We start from the raw sequence: 22,309 nt of genomic DNA on the forward strand, positions 1-22,309 counted from the left end.
CGTATAGGGCTGATAGTTCAGGATCATTCAGACCCCATGTTCAGTTCATATGCCTATAAGTCCCACTACCTACTGAATGAATCAAATCGTGCAGAGTTGATGAAATTACCTATGATTCCTTCTTCGTCAGCTTCCAAAAAGAAATGTGAGAAAGGTAATAATCAAAATAGTTTATCTCTTTTATTTTTGCATTTCCTTTTTTTTTTTTTTTTCTCTTTAAATGAAGGGGGGAAATGTATGCCTGTCAAGCACCATCTGTTGCTTTTGGTAAATTCTACCTTGGTGGTTGTGACTGTGTCTTCATATGGCTGCAACATTATTAAAAAGGGCTTAAAATAATTCCATTATTACAAATTCTTACCTACTTATACTCTTCTCCTTGAATAAATTCTCACACATTCCATGTATCTGTGGGTTATTAAAATTGAAAGGCTAGCATTTTGCTTTATATATAGAAAGATATTCCAAAGGCTCTTTCTCTTCTGCCTGATGTAGAACTACCATTCATGTTAGAAAAGAATAGATGTGACGTAAATTGTTCTGAACTTTCAGCTAAAAAATGAGGGTAGGTTATTAAAAGAGGGAGACCAAGAGATTGATACTTAAAATTTTGATTTTAGGGTCTATGCTGTCCTTTTGTTTCTTAAATGTTTTTATTAAGATGCTATGAAAACTAGTTGCCCTTCTCTTAGGAGACTGGGGAGATTGACCCAAATGGGTATTGACAGGCGACCCAGCTCAACTGAATAATTGCTTATGGGTAATTTATCTACAGAGAACCAAGAGCTAAATGTATATTTCTATTCTCCCAGTTAATTTCACCTGTAGAAGAAACCCATTCCTTGTATTTAGCCTTACATAGCCTACTTGTAACACAGGGGAAAAGTAATTTAACAGTACTGTATTACTTAGGGAGTTATTATTCTCAGAGGGTAAAATGAATTATCCAGAAGGTGAAAGCCTTTTCCTGTATACATTCCCTTTATGATCTGGGGTCCAGGTTCAGAATCTTTAAAGAAAAACTAATACATACCTAATAGACTGGGTATATTTGAAATAAGTTTTTTTTTTTTTTCATTCATTGTGTTGCCTGCTTGATGTATCTTTTTTCTTTGTCAGACTTCTGAAATGGCAACCCATGACTAAAGAAAATACAACTAACTAAACAGGGTGACTAGAACCTGTGGAGAAGTAGCTTGGAGAGAGTATTGGCTTGCTTGCTTGCTTGTTTGTTTCTTTTCCGTTGAAGTCAGAGGATGTCACCTGACTGGTGATACCACCTACTTCTAAAACAAAGATGGACAGAGCAGTCTGACTAACTCCATAATGCAATAAAATTAGACTACCCGAGGCATTCATTTTGGGAAATGCCTTGTTTCCTACTGGCGCCTTTATAAAATTAGATTAATTCAATTGTTTCTTATGTTGTTTTCAGTACTCAGTATTGACCTTGACATGAATTGAAATTATTTTGAGCCCTCTCTTTGCTTAGCTTGAGCCATGTCTTACTTCTTGCATCCTAAAGCAGTTTTATTGCATAGCACCAAGGTGGATTGTTCATATTTTCATTTTTCTTGTGTATTTTTTGTCAAAAAATCACGGTGATTTTCATTGACGATTCTGGGTCTGTATTTCCTCTGAGAAAGTAAGTCTTTTAAGTTTTAATTTTAATTAAGGACTATTCCATTATGTTAAAAAATGGCCAGGCTGACTTTTCCACATCAGCTCTAATAATCACATGTACTCTAAAGCGGTTTGCTAAGACTCCTTTCCCTACTGGTCATTCCTTTCTGATGGAGAAGTCAGTTATCTCATTTTTACTTGAAATTTAACCGAATTCCCTACCTAGGCTAAGAGCATTCAGGTAGCTAATCTGTAGCTTGGAGAATTGGAACAATGAATCCATATTGAAACTGCGAAGGGAAAAAATCTCAATGATTAAAGCAAAATCTTTTAAGCAGAGGAAATATAGTAATTTATTTCATCCCTGATTGTAATATAGATTTTCTTTTTGTTTTTTGTTAATCAGTTAGACGTTTGAAAGTCTACAGGAAGAAAAGATTTTCTGGAAAATTGATAGCAAACCCTCAAAAGGTTGGAGCTGTGATTTCATAAAGTTGTGTAGAGGGCTCTTAACCTTTTGCTTATGAGATTTTAAATCTCCGTATATTCATGGGTTACGGACCTGATTTTCCAATAGAATTAATTTTTTTCTTTTTCCGTAAATGTCTGTGTTATATTTTATCTTCATCCTTCTCTGTCACTTGTTGAAATACCTGTTAAAAATAGCTAACCTCCCCCCAAATCTCTTTTATTTCTTTGCACTTAAAAATATTCTTTTGTTTTGTTTGCTGCACTTGTTTTAGTCTTAATCCACAGATCATTTTGTGTATTTCAAAGGAGAGGATTTTGCTAGGAGAGGGATCTCCTTGAGTGTGATACTTCATTTTACAGTGACATTTACTTAGTTTTATGCTATAAAGCAGTGGTTCTCAATATGAAGTCAGAAAAAGTTATGTAAACAATTTTTGAACTATGTTTAATATTTCAGAAAATCTAACAGAATCACACATTTGTGCAAAATAAGGCTGCATAAGATTCTTTATATTTGGCTATGATTTGAACAACTTAATGTGATAAGACTAATTTTACTATTGGGATCAGAACCTCTGATTGGCAGTTGTATATTTCTTTGGTTAATAAAAACAGGAGAAATTGTTACCTTTAATAGGGGTTTTGATTTCTTTTTTGTTTGTTTGTTTGTTTGTTTGGGCTGGCTTTTTGTTTTTTGGGTTTTGTGGTTTTTTTACTTTTTGCTGCTGTTGTTTTTTGTTTGTTTTTTTGATAAAATATTAAAAAAAAAAAAATGAGTCCCTGAGGAAGGGAAAGGGGATTCTTGGTGATGAAAAGTTGCAAACCACTGCTGTATAGCTTGTTTGACTTTATTTTTACTGGAAAGGGAAATGATAATGTTTTATCACAAATTTGAGAAAGTACAATCCTTTGCTTTTTTGCATTCTTTTATGGGGGAAGAAAAAAGTACCGGTCAACCTATTGGCTATCTTCATTCTTGCTAATTTTATTATAAAGGGATTCAGTTAACTGTGGTACTGGATTAAAATATGAAGATGACCACTGCTTGCTTTCTTAGCTCCCAAGGAGAAAAGAAAGTAAGTTGCTACATATTTCTTTGAAAATCTGCTCTCAAATCTATTCAGTCTAAAGATTGTAAGCATCTGTTATGTCATCTGTTAAAGAGTTTTAGCTGCCTGCTAAACTGATACCTCAACTGCCCACCTTTCTGAGGGGTAAAGACCTCAGTAATGTTTTTCATCCTCCTCAAAAGCTTTGAGTCTCTGGACATGCAGCCCTGAAAAGGACTGGAAATAGCTAAATCTGTTCATTCGCTTTCTATTTTAATCCATCACTATAGACCTGACTCAGTCCCTTTATTTTCCCCCAATTTGAATCAAAGTTAATGCACTTAAAAGATAACTTTCTCTTTCCTCTTTCTTGTTTTCTTTCCTCTTTTCTCAGTTATTAAGACTGTTTATTTGTTTCAAGGTGGAAGATTGCTCTGCTGTGAATCGTGTCCAGCTTCCTTCCACCCGGAATGCCTGAGCATAGACATGCCAGAAGGCTGCTGGAACTGTAATGACTGTAAAGCTGGCAAGAAGCTCCATTACAAGCAGATTGTTTGGGTCAAATTGGGAAATTACAGGCAAGTTTTTCCAAGGACAAAGAGGAAGTATTCAATCATTGTTCAGACACAGGTGTTCATAATCTGTATACAAACTGGCAAGGAGATAGGTAGAACAGCACAGAGCCATTTCCTTGAAAAAAAAAAAAAAAAGAAAGAAAGAAACAGAAGAGAAACCTGTTTTGAGTTAGTTTTTAGAGGACTGGGAGGTTAGTTGTTGGATTTTTTTTTTTTTAATTGGTTGGTTGGCTTGTTTTTATGTTCTGAAAGTTATTTTATACTAATGAACTGTGTACTACTAGATTTTGGAATAAAATGTCTTATGTAGGTAGTAGGGAAGATGTTTTCTTTGTGTCCTAATACATTCATATTGGTTTCTCATAAAATGAAGACTATATCCTGGCCAAAGTAGCTCTCTTTTCCCATTTTAGTTCCTGCTAGAAGCTTTAAACTGCATGCAAGGAGAGAGTTTTTTAGAATTTAAAGAGAAATTATTTCGGGACGCCTGGGTGGCTCAGTTGGTTAAGCAGCTGCCTTCCGCTCAGTTCATGATCCCAGCGTCCTGGGATCGAGTCCCACATCGGGCTCCTTGCTCCGCAGGGAGCCTGCTTCTCCCTCTGCCTCTTGTCTGCCTGTGCTTGCTCTCGCTCGCTCTCTCTCTCTCTGACAAATAAATAAATAAAATCTTAAAAAAAAAAATAAAGAGAAATTATTTCATTAAGAGCTTTTAGTTCTTAAGACTAAGAATGTGTGATTGTCATTATTTTAAAAAAACGTTCTCCTTTTAAGAACGCTCTCCTTAGCAAGCCTCCACTGAGCAGGAATAGCGATTTATTTTATTTTATTTTTTAAAGATTTTATTTATTTATCAGAGAGAGGGGGAGAGAGTGAGCACAGACAGACAGAATGGCAGGCAGAGGCAGAGAGAGAAGCGGGCTCCCCGCCGAGCAAGGAGCCCGATGTGGGACTCGATTCCAGGACGCTGGGATCACGACCTGAGCCGAAGGCAGCTGCTTAACCAACTGAGCCACCCAGGCGTCCCGCGATTTATTTTTTTAAAAACTCCACATTTTACATTTTGAGGCACATTTACCATTTTACTAATAGATACTATTCAAGAGAGCACAAATGAGAATCTGCTATTCAATTAGAATACTAAGTAAAATATATTTCTGTAGAAATAGATTTTAGATATTTCTATATATGTATATTATATATATAACAAACATACTGTACTATTTTAGCAATGGCTATGTCATTTTCTCTGTTTTAAATACTGCTGCTTGCTTACCTATTTAACTTCAAAAATTTTGTTTTGAGCTGAGATAAGGGGCCTTGAGGTTGAGAAGCAATCCCTCATACACACTATTTTTTTTTAACATATGACAGAAAACCTCAAAGTTCCCCCCACCCCAAAAAAATTGGCAGTTAAATACATAAACAATTTTATACTTCTGGCAAAAGATAGGAAGTTTTGAAAAGCAAATGTTAAGCCAAAGTAAAAAGTTTGCACTTATACTTTAATAAGAAAAGACAAATACCTTAACAAGAACAGAGACAAAGAAGGGAAAGAGTCAGTTTGCCAAAGAATAGCAAAGAGAAAATAAACGTGAAAATTGCTGACCCTCAGGGCACGTGGGTGGTTCACTCAGTTAAGCGCCTTGTCTCAAGTCCCACAGGAGTCCCGCATTGACCCCCACATTGGTCTCCCTGCTCAGGCATCACATTAAAACTGTAACTGTCTGTGCTTTGACTTAGCACTTCCCCTTCAAGGAATTTAAGGGGAAAAAATTGGACTAGGAGGCAAAAATGTATTTATAGGAGTGTTCATTGCAGTATTCTTTTTTAAAAATTTTATTTATTTATTTGACAGAGAGAGATCACAAGTAGGCAGAGAGGCAGGCAGAGAGAGAGAGAAGGAAACAGGCTCCCTGCTGAGCAGAGAGTCTGATGTGAGACTCGATTCCAGGACCCTGAGATCATGACCTGGGATTTGTCAAATAAATTACAACATATCCATAACCATAAGAGGATAATGCTGGTCTCTGTAGTAACATAGATGATATCCACAATATATAGTTGAATTTAGAGAGGATGTTAAACAGCGTATACATTATCTTTCCATGTGTTTACATGTTTTTTAAAAATTGTAGATGTAGATATGGTTTTTTTTTCGACCCAGAAAGAAATACATCTAATGTTAAAGTATGAGGCATAAGATTAAAGGGGAGGCATTTTCAAATTTTCTATTATACATTTCTGCATTGTTTTAATTTTTAATCACAACTGCTTTTCATAATTAAAAATATATCTTTCCAGGGTGGGAATGGGTGTTTGACAATTGATAAAACATTTCTATATAAGAAATATGTAAAACAGTGTAAGAAGCCTTCAGATCCTCACATAAATTTCAGAATGTCCACTTTTTTAAATTCCTTTTTTCGGTTTGGGGTTTTTTTTTGTTTTGTTTTGTTTTTTTGAGATATAACTGACATAACATTATATTAGTTTCAGGTTGATTCAGTATTTGCATATGTTGTGAAAAAATCATCACCACAACAAGTCTAGTTAAGCAACACATATAGTTACAGAATTTTTTTTGCTTGTAATAAGAACTTTTTGTTGTTATTGAACAATTCCATTTATATGAAATGACCAAATTAGGCAAATCATTAGGGACAGAAAGCAGATTAGTGGTTGCCAAGGGCCAAGGTAGGTGGGAGTAGGGAGGGAATGCTCATGGGTTGCACAGTATTGCAAATGTACTAACAACTATAGTATATACAACTTAAAATGCTTAAAATGGTGAATTTTGCCTCAAAAAAAGTAAAAGTAAAACAAAACAAAACAAAAAACCCAGGTGGCTCTAATAACTTCAAGATGCCTTTGAAATGATACCTCCATGGCAACAGTCTCTGCAGAGATAGGATAAGAACTTTTAAGGTCTACTCGCTTAGCAACTTTCATGTATACAATCAAGTATTATGAACTGTAATGTCACCATGGTGTACATTACAAATTTCCTTTATAAAAAGTTATGAATATGAAAGTATCTGCAATTAATTTTCTTACTTACATTTTAATCACATTACATTTTTAAAAAGCCCAAGTAGTGCTCTCATTGGGGTTCATAGCTCAATGAGATTTTATATCAGGTCAGGTCATTTTCACATGCTTTGCAAAGACTCCCATCCATGAACTAATTCTTTTTTTTTTTTTTTTTTAATTTCTTTTCAGAGTAACAGTATTCATTGTTTTTGCACCATATCCAGTGCTCCATGCAATACGTGCCCTTTTTAATACCCACCACCTGGTTCCCCAACCTCCCTCCCCCCACCCCTTCAAAACCCTCAGGTTGTTTTTCAGAGTCCATAATCTCTCATGGTTCACCTCCCCATGAACTAATTCTTAATGTATTTTTTTTTCTAGTCAGGCCCAGCTGGGTCACATGAAGCTGTTTCTTTTCAATATCTGGTTACCCCAATGCAAAGCCTCCTGGGGGAAGTGAGGAGGACCCAGAACAACCCCTGGCAGAAAGTGTGCCCCTTCCTAATTGTCCTAGTGAATGTAGTTATTGTGTACACACTTAATACCTTAAAATGAGTTAGAAATAACCATTTCCTGGGGCACCTGGGTGGCTCAGTCAGTTAAGTGTCTGCCTTTGGCTCAGGTCACGATCCCAGGCTGCATGGGGCTCTCTGTTTAGTGGGGAGTCTGCTTTTCCCTCTCCCTCTGCTGTTCCCCCCATTCCCTCTCTCTCAAATAAATAAAATCTTAAGAAAGAAAGAAAGAACCATTTCCTGAAATACTGATTACACAAAATAGTGTTTTAATAATTTGAGCACAGACTCTTGCCTACTTTTTTTTTCCTCTCTCACTTTTTTTTTTTTTAAGAGAGAAAAAGTGAGCACGTGACCTGGAGGTGGGGGCAGCAGGGGCAAAGCTCAAAGCCTGACTTGGGACTTGATCTTGTGAGCCTGTGATCATGACCTGAGCTGAAATCAAGAATCAGTTGCTTAACTGACGAAGCCACCCAACTAAACCTCTCTTGCCTACATTTTAAATTAATTCTTAGGGCTGCCTGGGTGGCTCAGTCAGTTAAGTATCTGCTGTCAGCTCAGGTCATGATCCCTGAGTTCTGGGATCAAGCCCTCCTGGGCTCCTTGCTCAGCAGGGAGCCTGCTTCTCCCTCTCCCTCTGCCTACAGAGCTCTGCCTGCACATGGACTCTCTCTCTTTGTCAAATAAATAAATAAAATCTTTTAAAAAATTCATTCTTAGGTGACTATAGGGTACTTTTTAGATGAAACATGTTCAAGTTCTGCACTATAAATCTGGGAGTGTAATTATGTTTTATCTTCTAAGTAATATAATTACTCATTAAGTGAATGGTTTTATCAGACATCTGTAAAGTAAAAGATGGAAAAAATTTAAGTTTTTGTGTATTTACTGTTCATACTGATTATTTTAACGTACTACCAAAACTTAACCCTTCACTGGCCCAATTGTTGGAAATTGTCAACTGTACCTCACAAAGATTTCATTTAGTGATTGTTGTGTAGGCAGTCATTGCATGAAACCATTGTTTTCATCCTGCCCCAAATCTCACATTATGATGTGAGATGAATTAGATTCTGAAATACATACTTACATAAACCTCATACATATGACCAAAAATTATTTACCCTGGTTGATTAGAGAGAAGAAAATGCTTGTTTGAATGGAAGTGGTCATTCTTTACTATAACATCTGTTTATTCTCAGATGATTCCCTTGACTACTAGAAATAAACATTTATACCTTGAAAGATAATCTTGGAAATAAGAATGCCAAATTTGGAGGAACACATGACGTTTTTAGGATTGAAGTTGGGTTTGGAATAGTAAAAAATAGTAAATAGTAAAAATGGTAAATTCTGATTCTTAAACTGGGTAGTGAGTTCATTGTTATTCTGTTTTTATGCTTTATAACTTGTATGTTCATGATACATATTTCTTTATATCAAGTATTTTTTTATTTTTTTAAAGATTTTTTTTATTTACTTGAGATCAAGAAAGAGCAGGAGCAGGGGAGCAGAAGAAGAGGAAGAAGCAGGCTTCCCACTTAGCAGGGAACCTGACATGGGGCTTGATCCCAGGATCCTGGGATCACAACCTGAACCAAAGGCAGACACTTACCCATTTGAACCACCCAGGCACCCAACATCAAGTATTAATTTTTAAAGAAAAAACTAGATTGGGTGTTTAGGGTATAGTTTATTTCGTCTGTGTTCACTAATTCACTAATACGTATGGGTTTTTTAAAAAGATTTTATTTATTTATTTATTTATTTGAGAGAGAGAACAGCAGTGGGGAGGGGCAGACGGAGGGAAGGAGAGAGAGAAGTAGACTCCCCACTTAGCAGGGAGCCTGATGTGGGGCTCAATTCCTGAGCCGAAGGCAGATGCTTAACCAACTGAACCACCCAGAAGCCCCTCAATATGTTTTTAAATGATGTGTGGTTTGGTAGGGTTAAAGATAAACGAGGAATTTTTTGTCCTTAGAAACTGAATAAAAATTGCAGGTACAAAACCTCCCCCTTGCCCCGGGCCAGCCATGTAAAAGAATGGTATGGTTTGTTCATTCTCTTGATCTGAAATTGCTTTTGTTTTCAGATGGTGGCCAGCAGAGATCTGCAATCCCAGGTCTGTGCCACTGAACATCCAGGGCCTTAAGCATGACTTGGGGGACTTCCCTGTGTTCTTCTTTGGTTCTCATGACTACTATTGGGTACACCAGGGCAGAGTGTTCCCTTATGTTGAAGGAGATAAAAGCTTTGCTGAGGGACAGACTAGTATTAACAAGACCTTCAAGAAAGGTAAGTTGAATGATGTTTATAGGGGCTCAAAACTAAGGGGCTCAACTCCACGGTTGATTTCTCGCCATGTCCTGACTTGCGTAGAGAACTTTCACCAGGTGTTAGGATCCAGCGCCCCTATGTATCCAGTCACATTAGAGCCACATCTTATCCAGTCAGTTAGAGAAATACATTTCATTATAGTAGACTCTGCCATCTGTGTGAAAGGAGTTTCTTCTGCGATTTTTCTACAAACATAAGAGATTATTTTGGAAATAATCTTCTTAATCAAGTGAAGCTCCCTTGCCACAGAAGAGCAGTAAAATCTTCTCACAAAGAGCCTGTTTTTGCAACAAGTTTCCAGGAAGGTTGGCTTTCTGGGTAAGAGTAAAATAAATTTAAATCTGGTACAATTTAAAAAGCTGTGGAGTTTTTCGGTTGGTTGGGGGTATTTTGTTTTTTGTATTTTTCTTTTTGCTTTACTTGGAAGGGTCTGATTATTGAAGTAGGACCTCTTCCTTGACGCAGCAGCTTGCACAGAGCCCAGCTTTAACCCTAAATGAGTTATATCCTATTTCAGTGTCTTGGTGGAAAATGGTTATTTCCTGAATAATTTTAAAAAGAAAGCCTCAGGCCAGATCCAGGGCATTGAGAAGGCAACGTAAAGCTGCTCTCCTAGAAGTTTTTTGGGTTTTCTTTTTGGTGTTTATATACTTTGTTTGGTCTTTATTGGCAGCACTAGAAGAAGCTGCAAAACGTTTCCAGGAATTGAAAGCACAAAGAGAAAGCAGAGAAGCGCTAGAGACTGAAAAAAACTCAAGAAAACCTCCTCCTTACAAACACATCAAAGTGAGTCTCTGCCCATGAAAACATTAGTATTTGACAGGCAACAGGAAACGCATTACTGTCTTAGTCATTAGAAGGCACTTTCTGACTTATGAAAACGTTTGCCACTTACCACCCCAGTCTTCAGTTGAACAGACCGGGAGCTTTGGTTGGAAGCATAAAATGGGAGCTGGGGCTGCTGGGGTGTGAGGAGGCCGTTGATAAGCCCTCTTATGACTGGGAGCAATGTGTTCCATGTGGAATCCTGTCCTTGCCCAACCAGGTTGTCGTGCAACCAAATGAGAATGTAGGTGTTTAGCTCCTCCAGAAAAGCCCATGGTTGTCTTCAGTTAGGAAATTTCCGTCAACTGGTAGAAGAAATACACAGGATAAATTCGGGAGAGTTTACGTCAGACTTTGGTATTTCTTTCCACTTGGGAGAGGCCATTTTGTTCTTAGCTTCTTCAGGGGAAATTAAGGTTAAGATAGAAAGAGCCTTTCTCAGAGTCATGCCGTGAGGCATTTGCCAAGCCAGAAATCGCCTGGATGTGTCTGATGTTTCCACTGAAATTCTTGATCTTCTTTGTGCCTTTTTCTTCTAGGCTAACAAAGTGATCGGAAAGGTACAGATCCACGTTGCAGACCTGTCCGAGATTCCCCGCTGCAACTGCAAGCCAGCCGATGAGAACCCGTGCGGCCTGGAGTCAGAGTGCCTGAACCGCATGCTGCAGTACGAGTGCCACCCGCAGGTGTGCCCGGCCGGTGAGCGCTGCCAGAACCAGTGCTTCACCAAGAGGCTCTACCCTGATGCCGAGGTCATCAAAACAGAGCGAAGGGGCTGGGGCCTCAGGACCAAGAGGAGCATTAAGAAGGTAGCGTGCGACAGGGGCTGGGCGGACAGACGAGGGCCTGTGCCTTTCAGAAGATGCTTCATCCTCTCCTGGGGATGGAATACATAAGAATTTAGGGCAAAATTTTGAAACTTTCCAGGGTGAGGGTTGGGCACTTCTTGAGCAAAGCAGAAGCAGTAGGAAGAGGCAGTAATAAAATACACATAAACTTTGGGTGTCCTATGATTAAGCATAAAAAGGAGAAGGGACAGTGGTCATTTTCACTGTGAAATATTGTTTGTTAAGCAAAAGAGCTATAAAAGGCTCCGCAGAGTCAAAAAGTGCAATGGTTAGAACATACTGGGATGGAAGCTAGCAAACCCAGGACTCCATGCCTTTGTCACCATTCCTTGGCCCTGAGGCCAGGCAGGGCCAAGTCACAACTCCCTGAGCCTCAATTTCCTCCCCTCTCCAATGGACATGGTAATCCCTGCCCGCATATTTGAAAGGGTTGCTACCAGTCTCAGATTAGATTATGTATGTAAAAGCAACTGGCAAAAGTTGAGATCTTTGACCCTTATAAATTATCTTTATTCTTATACTTGGAGGTGGTTCTTCAGAGCAGTGTCTTTGTAGAAAAATTTTTAAATGCAAATAACTCAAAGAAAAATGAAAATCTGCAGCAAATCCTATTGTTTGAACAGTGACTGTCAAACTTCAGAAATCCTGGGAATCTCCTGGGATCTTACCAAGAATAATGTCTTACTGAAATATCTGGGACAGGCCTGAACAGTGTGCATTTTAAAACCAGGCCCCCAGCCCACCTCCACCTTCACACCTCCATCATGCTCCCCCTCCCCCTACTTGCCTAGTGCCCACAGAGAGAGAATGCAGAGAGGCTTCCACTGAGAGAAAGCAGGTCTGGTAGGCATTTAAAGCTACTCTGGACATTTTTGTACCTGTAAAAAAAAAAAAAAAAAAAATCACCTCTGTAATTAAGAAGTACCATATAATATAGGAAAGAGAAACAATACAAAAAAGATAATAAAGAGTGAAATTCCTTCATCCCTTCCACCTCCTCACCAGACATGACCATTGTTAAGAGGCTATCATGTAGCCTTTTATAACCTTTTCTACACAGTTATAAATGTAAATGTATATACAAATACATATTCTGATATTCTATACTTAAAGGGTTTTTAAAAACATAAATATGATACATATTATTTTATTCCACTTCATATATCATAAATACACCTTAATGACAGTACATACAGATTGCTCCTCATTCTTTGTAACAGTCCCATTGTATTCTATAGTAAAATGTACCATAACTTATTTCACCTATTTTCTAATTAATTTATATATATACATTTCATTCTGTAATGACCATTCTTGATCATCTATCTCTATGCACCCAGGGTTTTTTTTGAAGATTTTATTTATTTATTAGAAAGAGCAAGCACAAGCAGGGAGAGGGGCATGGGAGGAGGGAAAAGCAGAGGGAGAGGGAGAAGCAGACTCCCTGAGGAGCAGGGAGCCCGATCCCAGGACCCTGAGATCGTGACTTGAGCCAAAGGTAGATGCTTAACTGACTGAGCCACATAGGCACCCCTTCAGGCACCCGTTTCTCTAGATTAGATTGCTTGAGGTGAGACTCACGCAGTAAGCACGTGTTTGTGAAGCTGCTTCAGTGTGCCAGTGATTCCTCTGGGTATTTGGAAAAACAGTAGTGCACAAGACACCTTTGTGGGTCTGCTGGAGACAAGTAATAAACAGATATATGATGTTGAGTACCGCTAAAATGCTGCAGAGAAATACAGTGCAGTCAAAGGGGAGGGCTGGTGACGGGGATTGTTTTTTCAGACTGCTTGGGTAAGGAGGGCTGAGGAGGTGCCGTTTGACGTGAACATGAGGGAGAAAGCCGTACAAGCACATAAGGGAAGAGAGCATTCCAGACTGAAGAAAAAGCAAGGACAGAGGCCTTAGCATGCTCCAGAAACAGCAGGAGAGCCAGTGCATCTGGCGAAGGAAGAGGAGAGGGGTAGTTGGTAGGTAGGAGATACGAGAGAGGGTGGCCTGGGGCTAGATCCTGTGCAGCCTTAGAGGCCAGAGGTGGGAGGCTTTTGGAAGATTTTAGTGGGAAGTGACTTGATCTGACCTGATGTGTTCATTCTCTATTGCTGCATAACAATAATACTGCAAACTTGAGAACTTAAAATGTAACACATTTTATTTTCTCACAGTTTCTAGGGCTCAGGAGTAAGACAGTGCTTGGCTAGATTCTCTACTTAGGGTCTCACAGGGTTTTAGTCAGGCTGCTGTCAAGGACTAGATTCTCATTCTTCTGCCTCAACTGGAGAAAGGTCCACTTTCCTGCTTGCATGGCTATTGGTAGAATTCTGCTTTTTGCTCCTGTGGGTCTGAGAGCTTTGGGTGTTTTCTTGGTCTCAGTTTGTTGTTGTTTTCATTGATTTGCTGCTATTAGCTTCTAGAGACTGCACATGATTCCTTGCCAGATAGGGTTCCCCAACATGGATTTTTGCTTCCTCATAGCCAGCGAGGGGGAGAGACACGCCACTCCAATTGGATGCTAACATCTTGATGTAACAAACTCACTTAATCACATACATCCTGTCACCTTTGCCATGGTCTATTGGTTAGAAGCACATCACAGGTCCGGTTCACTTAAGGACCACAGCGTGAGCCCCAGGAGACAGGCATTTTGAGAGCCATCTTAAGTACCTGTGTGCCACCCTTGGGGTTCAGAAGAATAACTGGGTGTAGTCTGGGGAATTTATGGTCATGGGGAAGGAGTAGCAAAAAGGAGATCATTATTATCAGAGAGAGATGATGGTGGTGTGGACTGCTAGGGTTGTAGCAGAAGAGAAGTGGGTGGATTGCTGACATTTTTGAAGGCCGAGCCAACAGGATTCGCCGATGCATTAGATATATGGATTACATCCCTTGGCCAAAGGCCATTAGCATTTAAAATGTCATTGTAGGTAGGGTGCCTGGGTGGCTCAGTTGGTTGTGTCCAACTCTTGGCTTAGCTCAGGTCTTGATCCCAGGGTCATGAGTTCAAGCCCCGGACACAGCATGGAGCGTACTTAATTAAACCAAAGTCATTATAGAATGCAAAAAAAATTCTTTAAGTTTATTATTTTTTAAAATAATGTCTGCACTCAACATGGGGCTCGAACTCACAACCGTACTATCAAGAGGAGCACACTCTTCCAACTGAGCCAGCCAGGTGCCCCGAGAATGCAAAATTTTTGATGTTACTTTAATGCCATGCATATCACATATACAAATTTTTGCCTGTGACTTGGGGAGTTTTAGGGGTTATCCTAAAATTTATCCAGTTTAATATCATGTTAACATCTTTTAAGAGTAATTGCATTTATTTTAAAATGTATTCTAATTTATTAAATTGATATAATCAAGAGAAAAGAAAAATACAGCTAGGATTATTCTGCCAGTTAGCTCTTGAGGAATTCCTAATGTAAGACAGTTGGTCTTCTACAAAATAGCTGGAAGTATACATTCCTGAAAAGCAAAATCATGAAGACTGAGTAGCAACATAGAAAAGATTTTTGGTAAATTGAGGGTACAGAAGCCAAATATGAAATTGATTGTACACAGCCAGTTCTCTCCTTTTTATATGTAACAGATTCCTGAAAATGTGTGCCAGAGCCAGTAAGAGACTTCCTGTTACAGAGTGATTTCTTTCTCAAAAATTAAAAAATATATATATTAAATAATGAATTATACCCTATCTTTTTGCCATAGTCTTTAAGGACAGATTTCTAGCATTTTTAAAGTTCCCTATTTGGTCATTTTTGTTCACGGTTGAATTCACAGTTAATGGGTGTCTTTTGAGTTTGTCTTTTTATAAGATTTTTTAATTATTTTTTTTAATGTGGGGCTTGAACTCACAACCTCAACGGAACTCAAAAGTTCCATGCTCGGGGTGCCTGGGTGGCTCAGTGGGTTAAAGCCTCTGCCTTCGGCTCAGGTCATGATCCCAGGGTCCTGGGATCAAGCCCCACATCGGGCTTTCTGCTCCTCGGGAAGCCTGCTTCCTCCTCTCTCTGCCTGCCTCTCTGCCTGCTTGTGATCTTTGTCTGTCAAATAAATAAAATCTTAAAAAAAAAAAAAAAGTTCCATGCTCTGTCAACTGAGCCAGCCAGGTGCCCCACAGTTAATGGTTTTAAGTCCAGTAAGCAACTCTTTAGTTTTTTGTGTTTTTCTTTCAGATTTTATTTATTTATTTGAGAGAGAGAGAGTGTGTGTGTGTGCACAAAGGGTGGAGGGGCAAAGGGATAGGGAGAAGCAGACTCCCTACGAGGACTCGATCCCAGGACCTGAGATCATGACCTGAGCCAAAGGCAGATGCTTAACCGACTGAGCCACCCAGGCACCCCGGTAAGCAACTCTTTGAGGCTAAGGTTTGTCTCTTTAGGACATCTGAAATATTTCTTTTACAAAATAGCTAGGAATATTTATTTACAGTGTTAGCAAATTGATATCAGCATTTTAACTTTCCTGTATTCATTTTCATAAAACAGTAAATATAAACCATAATACATGATACTCAGGCTTTCATAGCCACAGAACCATTTCTTTAAATGAAACCTTACCTTGAATCCTAATATGTGGAAAAGATGATGTATAGCCAATTTGGTTGCAGTTCTGCTCTGTGGGTTTCAGTTAAAAATAAAAACCCTGCCATTAACCCAGTCTTGCATGTATGGCACCGGCACTGGGCCAATTCCAATATAAAGAGGAGTCCTCCCTTGTCTTAAGTAAATAAAGACTAGACTGACTTTTTAGCCAGTCAGTTATTCTAAAAAACAGACAAACAAACAAACCGACCATGCCATTAAATAAGTATAGTGTGGTGAGGAAATCTACCTGTGAGGGCGGTGGTCCCACGTCATGGTGTGAATTGCTCATCAGCTGTGTCACAGCCCGAGCTAGATGGAGGGAAAGCCTGGTAAGGTGACAGAGCATGGGGCTCAAATGTGCATACCCTCCTCCGTCCTTCGTGAGAAAGGACTGGAAGGAAAACGTAGTTGCAGTTATCAATTAAATATATTTCTTTTTCTTTTTTTTTTTTTTTTTGTATTTGTACATTTCTTTTTCTTTTTCTTTTTTTTTTTTTTTAAGATTTTATTTATTTATCAGAGAGAGAGAGGGGGAGAGAGCAAGCACAGGCAGACAGAATGGCAGGCAGAGGCAGAGGGAGAAGCAGGTTCCCTGCCGAGCAAGGAGCCCGATGTGGGACTCGATCCCAGGACGCTGGGATCATGACCTGAGCCGAAGGCAGCTGCTTAACCAACTGAGCCACCCAGGCGTCCCTACATTTCTTTTTCTAACCTAATTCTTTGTCATAGCCCAGAGGTCAACTTTTGGGGCCACCATTCCCCACTGGAAGCAAGTATGTAGCTCCTTGAGGCTGACTCAGAGCCTCACTGACCCCACTAACAGCAGACCGCCAAGGGAAGGGACATGCACAGGACATTAGGTTGGTTTCTTCCAGTCTGACCCATTAACTTTTTCTCTTATTACAGAAGTGACAATCTTTTGTTTTTATCAGTAGAGAAGGATTAAATATTTGTAAGAATGTTAGCTTATGTTCTTAATGATTTGCCAAAATCAGAGGATATGGTACTTCTCTTTAGATTACTGAAATTTACTCTCAATTCAGAATACTGAAAAACTCTCAATTTACTCTCAAATACCGTGAATCTAAGTGATTAAACCATGAGTTCTAAGAACTAGTGAAAATTTGTAGAGGGGAGGAAGTCAGGGTGGGAAGAATGAGAAGTCTGGTGAAACAATAAGCAAATACATTGTTTCCTACGACATTTCTTTTTCTATATGACAAAAAGTTCTGTAGGTAATGCTCTTGTCCTGGATTGAATCAGCCATGCCTTGGGGGTGAAAAGGTTAATGACTATGAATTTATAAACACAAGACGTTGAATTATATATTTACCTTATGTTAAAAGAAGCTAGTCATGGGGCGCCTGGATGGCACAATCAGTTAAGTGTCTGACTCCTGGTTTCTGCTTGGGTCCTGATCCCAGGATCCTCGGATTGAGCCCTGTGTTGGGCTCCCTGCTGAGAGCTTCTCCCTCTCCCTCTGCTCCTCCCCCTGCTTGTGCTCTCTCTCATTCTCCCTCTCACGTAAGTAAAATCTTTAAAAAATAATAAAAGAATCTAATCACTGCACACCTGTGAGAACAGCAAAATGAAAACTAGTTGGCAGTGCTGGCAAGGATGTGGAGAACTTGGGTCTCTCCTGCAGTGGGAAAGTATGATGGGGATGTAAAATGGTGCAAACACTCCAGAAAATAGTTTCTTATAAAACTAAATGTAAACTCACCATTTGATCCAACCAGTTGTACTCCTGGCCATTTATCCCAGAGAAGTAAAAACCTATCTGTACACAAAAGCTTTTTACCAGAATGTTCACAACAGCTTTGTTTGTAATAGCCCAAATATGAAAACAATTCAGACATGCCTCGGGAGACTGACCCAGTAAACAAACCGCAGTACGTCCACAGTGCGAAAGTGTGCTCAGCAGGAGAAAACAGACTGGACTGTGGACACGCACAACAAATGGGTCAGGTCCCAAGAGAATTAAGAGTGAGGGGCTTTTTGCCAACCTCAAAAAATGACATACTGTGTGATTTCATTTACAGAACATTCTCCAAACGATGGCGATGGAGAACAGATTAGGCATGGGATGGGGTGAAGGAGGGAAGGAGGCTGGTGTCATTATGGACTGTACAAGGGGTCTTCGTGGAGATGGAACAGTTCTGTATCTGATTGTGGTGGCAACACGATTCTACACCACACACACACACACACACACACACACAAACACACGCACATAGTGCATGTAAAATTAGTGCAGTCTGAATAAGATTTATAATTTGTACCAATGTCAGCTCTTTAGTTTTAATACAGTCCTATAGATCCATAAGATGTTGCCTTAAGGAAATACTAAGTGAGGGGTACACAGATCCTCTCCGTGCTATTTTTGCAACTGCCTGTGAATATCTAGATTTACTCCAAAATAAAAAAGTTTTTTAAAAAAAGAATTCATTTAACAGGCATTAACCCTAATGCTGTACACTTAGTAAACGTCGGCGTAATATACCCTCAAAGGCTCGAGTTAGCCTTATCGCCGGCTCCCACCATTATGTCACTCAGACATGTTGTCATAAATCATACTGTCGCAAGAAAAGACAGGTCATCACCTTTTGAGACACTGCTACAAGAAAAATAGTGCCACCTGCCTGCCAGGGAATGACAACTACTATTTGTTTGTAGCGTTCGGTTTCCAGGATTCTTTTTGGTTAATGCTCTTGGATTACACATGGGTGTTAAGGAATGCTCTCAAAGGGAACACATTGGTCTTACATTTACAGAGTGCGTGCTTCTCTGCAGGGTGAATTTGTAAATGAATACGTTGGCGAATTAATTGATGAAGAAGAATGCAGATTGCGAATCAAGAGAGCCCACGAGAACAGTGTAACTAATTTTTATATGTTAACTGTTACCAAGGTAAAATTGCTTTTTTTTTCGTAAGAAATAAAGGATTTTTGGTATTTGTTTCATGGGCTTAGGTTGAACTCCGTTTCCTCTAATTTGATTGTTTTTTTCTGGAGAATGAGGGTGCTTTGTCGTAGCCAGTATGCTAGCCACCATATTGTGCTAATTATAGCAGGCTATACAAAGGCTGATTGTTGAAGCCTTGCACTTGGCATGTGAGTGGACAGATGACCAGGACCAGCGTGGACATATGAGGCTTTTTGTCTCAGCCCTTCTTAGTCACTGAAGGACCTGGCCCTCAGTTTCTCTGTCACTGACAGAGACAGTCGGCTTTCTCATGCTTAGTTTTAAAGCCCCATTCAAGTTCTGATTGAGCAAAAAATTCTAACTCTGAATCGTTCAGTGTACTGAAATTTTGTGTCTGAGTTAGGACAAATGGGTGCCATCATAAATGAAATGACAGTAAAGCTGCTAGATTAATCCATGTGCTCCTAAGTCCCATTTGCCACACATTCGGGACAGCCGTTCTCTTGTGTCATGTCTTCAGCAGCCCTCTGATTTGCGGAGGAGGGAAACTGAGGTCCAGCCCTGACAAGCGATCTGTTGGATATCTTGTCACAGTTGAGTGAAGGGCTAAGACCAGTACCCATGTTTTGTATGTTCCAGGCTCTCCCTGAAACTGAGTTAGAATATCATTAAAAGTAAGAACTAGAAATCACAAGAACTCTATTTTAACTGATATGTCATTGTTTGACAGTTTTACCACTTTCAGGAACATAAATTTCATAAATATAAAATGCCATTTATTTCTGATGGCTGAGTGGCCCTCTAAGCCCTCTAAGCTCACTGTCGGAGGCCTTCCAGCCATCACGATGACACTTGGGAGGCTCCGTCCTCCAGAACTCATCCAGATGATCAGAGTTTGAATTCAGGGCCAGAATGTTGAGCTTTTCACTGTGTTCTGAACGTCAGTGTAAGTGAAAATAGGAGGAGCAGGTAACCACTGCAGAGTATGTCTCACGTGATAGCCCTTCCGTTGATCAAACGTCCGGATCTTCATTCAGAGGAAAGTCTCCCATACTTCCTCTGTCCCTCTTTATGGTGTGCTGTCCTGTCCATTTAGCCCCGCACTGGTTTTGCAGGAAAGGAGGGCTGACAGCCAGCAGCGTGGTTCCCACCCCAGGCGGCGGGCTGAACTCTGCGCTCCGGCATCCCCGCGGCCAGTGCATTTTCTAAGTAGCATTTTTCTATGATCTGTGTCTAGAAACAGTTTAAAAAAATAGAAACTGAATTCCACTTTATCTTCATTGTCTTGGCTTGAAGCTCATCAAATAAAGTAGACAACTTGGTCACCGGCCCTGAGAGCATGTGTTCGGGGAGTTGGCAGCTGCCATAGACTCGGGCTGGGGTTGCATGTTTCTGAGATAGGCTCCTACTTGATTTTATGTCAAAGCTACCTCCATTGCTTTTCTTTCTGAAGGACCGTATAATTGATGCTGGCCCCAAAGGAAATTATTCTCGCTTTATGAACCACAGTTGTAACCCAAACTGTGAAACACAGAAGTGGACAGTGAATGGAGATGTTCGAGTGGGGCTGTTCGCCCTTCGTGATATTCCTGCAGGTAACAAAGCTATTTGCTCCCCATGTGCCCCTCTCTGGGCAGAATATCCTTCCAGGTTTGATGCTCAAGTATTTATTCAAGTACGATGGGGTTACATTTGGAATTGTTATCTGCCACGAAGAAGTGAAAATCCGTGTCCTGCAAAAGGGAGTCGAGCAAGAGCCTTTCTGCCCAAGAGGATGTTACAGAATCCTGTGCATCCACGACCCTCCTGAATGACTTCTCCCAATTATTGCTGTCTGCACAATACAACCACATGTTTAAGCTTTTGTTCTCTTATTTAAAGCATTAACATACTGGGTTAACATCAGCTGCTTTCTTGGTTTGTGTCGGGGGGGGGGGTTGTTTGTTTGTTTTTTAGTTGAAAGATCAGTCTGTTTCAAATTAGACTCAAAAAGCTTCTGAAGGCAGTTACTGCTTCCCTCTTCCCTCAGCCGCCCAGCATCTTACCAGCAACACTTAGCTGCTTCTCTGCCAGGGTTTAGAGAAATGGGTGAACAGGGAAGAGCTGTAGCTGATCCCGGGGACTCTGTTCAGGACCAGCCCAGCAGCAAGCTTGGACAACCCGGTTCGAGTCCCTGGGTCTTTGGTGTGACTAGTAAATCCGCACTGTGAGCTCTTCTCCAAGCACACTCTAAAGCATTAATCACCAGAGACCGTGTGGTCGCTGCTACTCCACGGCCCTACTGTTCATTCAGAAAGCCATGTAAATTACTTTAGAAAAGCAAGCTAAACCAGAGCCCTTTTCTCCTGAGCAGATTTCCAATTCTTGGTCTCAGTTACATAGTTTCTGACCACTTCAATGAGAAGGATATGACAGCTTTTATAGACTGTTTTTTCTGCAATATTTGGTGCATGGGGGTGTTTTTCTCTATTGTTTCTCCCCCATCGCTCTTCAGTGTGGAGCACGGGGGAGAGAAAAGCCTTCGGGTCAGAATTATGTCTGTCTTTTCATTATGAGAGTGCGTGTGTGACAGCATGTCTCTTCCCTGTGACTCGAGTATGAGTAATTATTTCTCTTACTTTAGGGATGGAGTTAACATTTAATTATAACCTGGATTGCCTGGGCAACGGCAGAACGGAATGCCACTGTGGGTCAGAAAACTGCAGCGGCTTCCTGGGAGTGCGGCCCAAGGTCAGTGGTGCAGGGAGCGAGTGCCCCAGGCCAGCGAATAGGTCCCCAGTTTAGTTCGCATCCATCAGGTTCTGAAGAGATGTTTGTATTTCTCATTGAATCTGGAGTTACCAACATCCTTTTCAAAAACTTCTTAAAAATTCACACTATACCCAAAACCACTGGATGAGCCACTTTGAAGTGGTGAGTTCTGTGGTATGTGAATCCTTGCAATTAAAAAAATAAAGCGCCGTATTCAAAAATCAGTGAAAATGAAGCCTTATTTTTATTACAATACTGTTATGGGCGAAGTCCTCCTGCTGGTTTTTAGGTAACTGAACTACAGAGCTTAAGAGAACTCAGATGAGTGTGAGGCTGCGGGAGCTCCCTTTCCATGTAGAGCTTCACGCGCTGTGTTCTCCTTCTCCCTGCCAGTCGACATGTGCGTCAACAGCCGAAGAAAAAGCCAAAAATGCTAAGTTAAAGCAGAAGAGGCGAAAAATCAAAGCAGAACCAAAGCAGATGCATGAAGACTACTGTTTTCAATGTGGAGATGGTGGAGAGCTGGTCATGTGTGACAAAAAAGACTGTCCCAAAGCATACCACCTCTTATGCCTTAACCTGACTCAGCCACCATATGGTAAGCGAGCCTTTTGGGACCCTTTCCCTGTCTTGCGTCTTGGCCAGTGATGTGTCACCTAGAATGTACTTTGCTCCCCTTAGTGGAGCCATGGGATGGATAATGAACAGAACAAACAACACTAGAAACAAAGTATGCTAGTGAAAAGTCTGTCTGCAAATGTGGGATAGGTGCCG

At 40.2% G+C, this 22,309-nt stretch overlaps 1 protein-coding gene across 3 annotated transcripts in view; it reads left to right on the plus strand.

The window, feature by feature from the left end:
- Positions 1–22,309, plus strand: part of NSD3 (nuclear receptor binding SET domain protein 3) — a 125,913-nt gene that overhangs the window by 97,357 nt on the left and 6,247 nt on the right. Inside the window, exons 15-23 of one of the 3 annotated variants that reach the window (XM_082715404.1) lie at positions 8–154; positions 3,538–3,721; positions 9,353–9,555; positions 10,271–10,383; positions 10,962–11,231; positions 18,653–18,769; positions 20,238–20,379; positions 21,408–21,514; positions 21,929–22,133. In XM_082715404.1, the coding sequence (XP_082571530.1) occupies positions 8–154; positions 3,538–3,721; positions 9,353–9,555; positions 10,271–10,383; positions 10,962–11,231; positions 18,653–18,769; positions 20,238–20,379; positions 21,408–21,514; positions 21,929–22,133 (1,488 nt within the window). The remainder of the gene's footprint in view (positions 1–7; positions 155–3,537; positions 3,722–9,352; positions 9,556–10,270; positions 10,384–10,961; positions 11,232–18,652; positions 18,770–20,237; positions 20,380–21,407; positions 21,515–21,928; positions 22,134–22,309) is intronic. The other 2 variants (XM_082715405.1, XM_082715406.1) reach the window with 2 other exon arrangements.

Source organism: Mustela nivalis (assembly GCF_964662115.1).
Source record: "Mustela nivalis genome assembly, chromosome: 20".
Lineage (NCBI taxonomy): Eukaryota > Metazoa > Chordata > Mammalia > Carnivora > Mustelidae > Mustela > Mustela nivalis.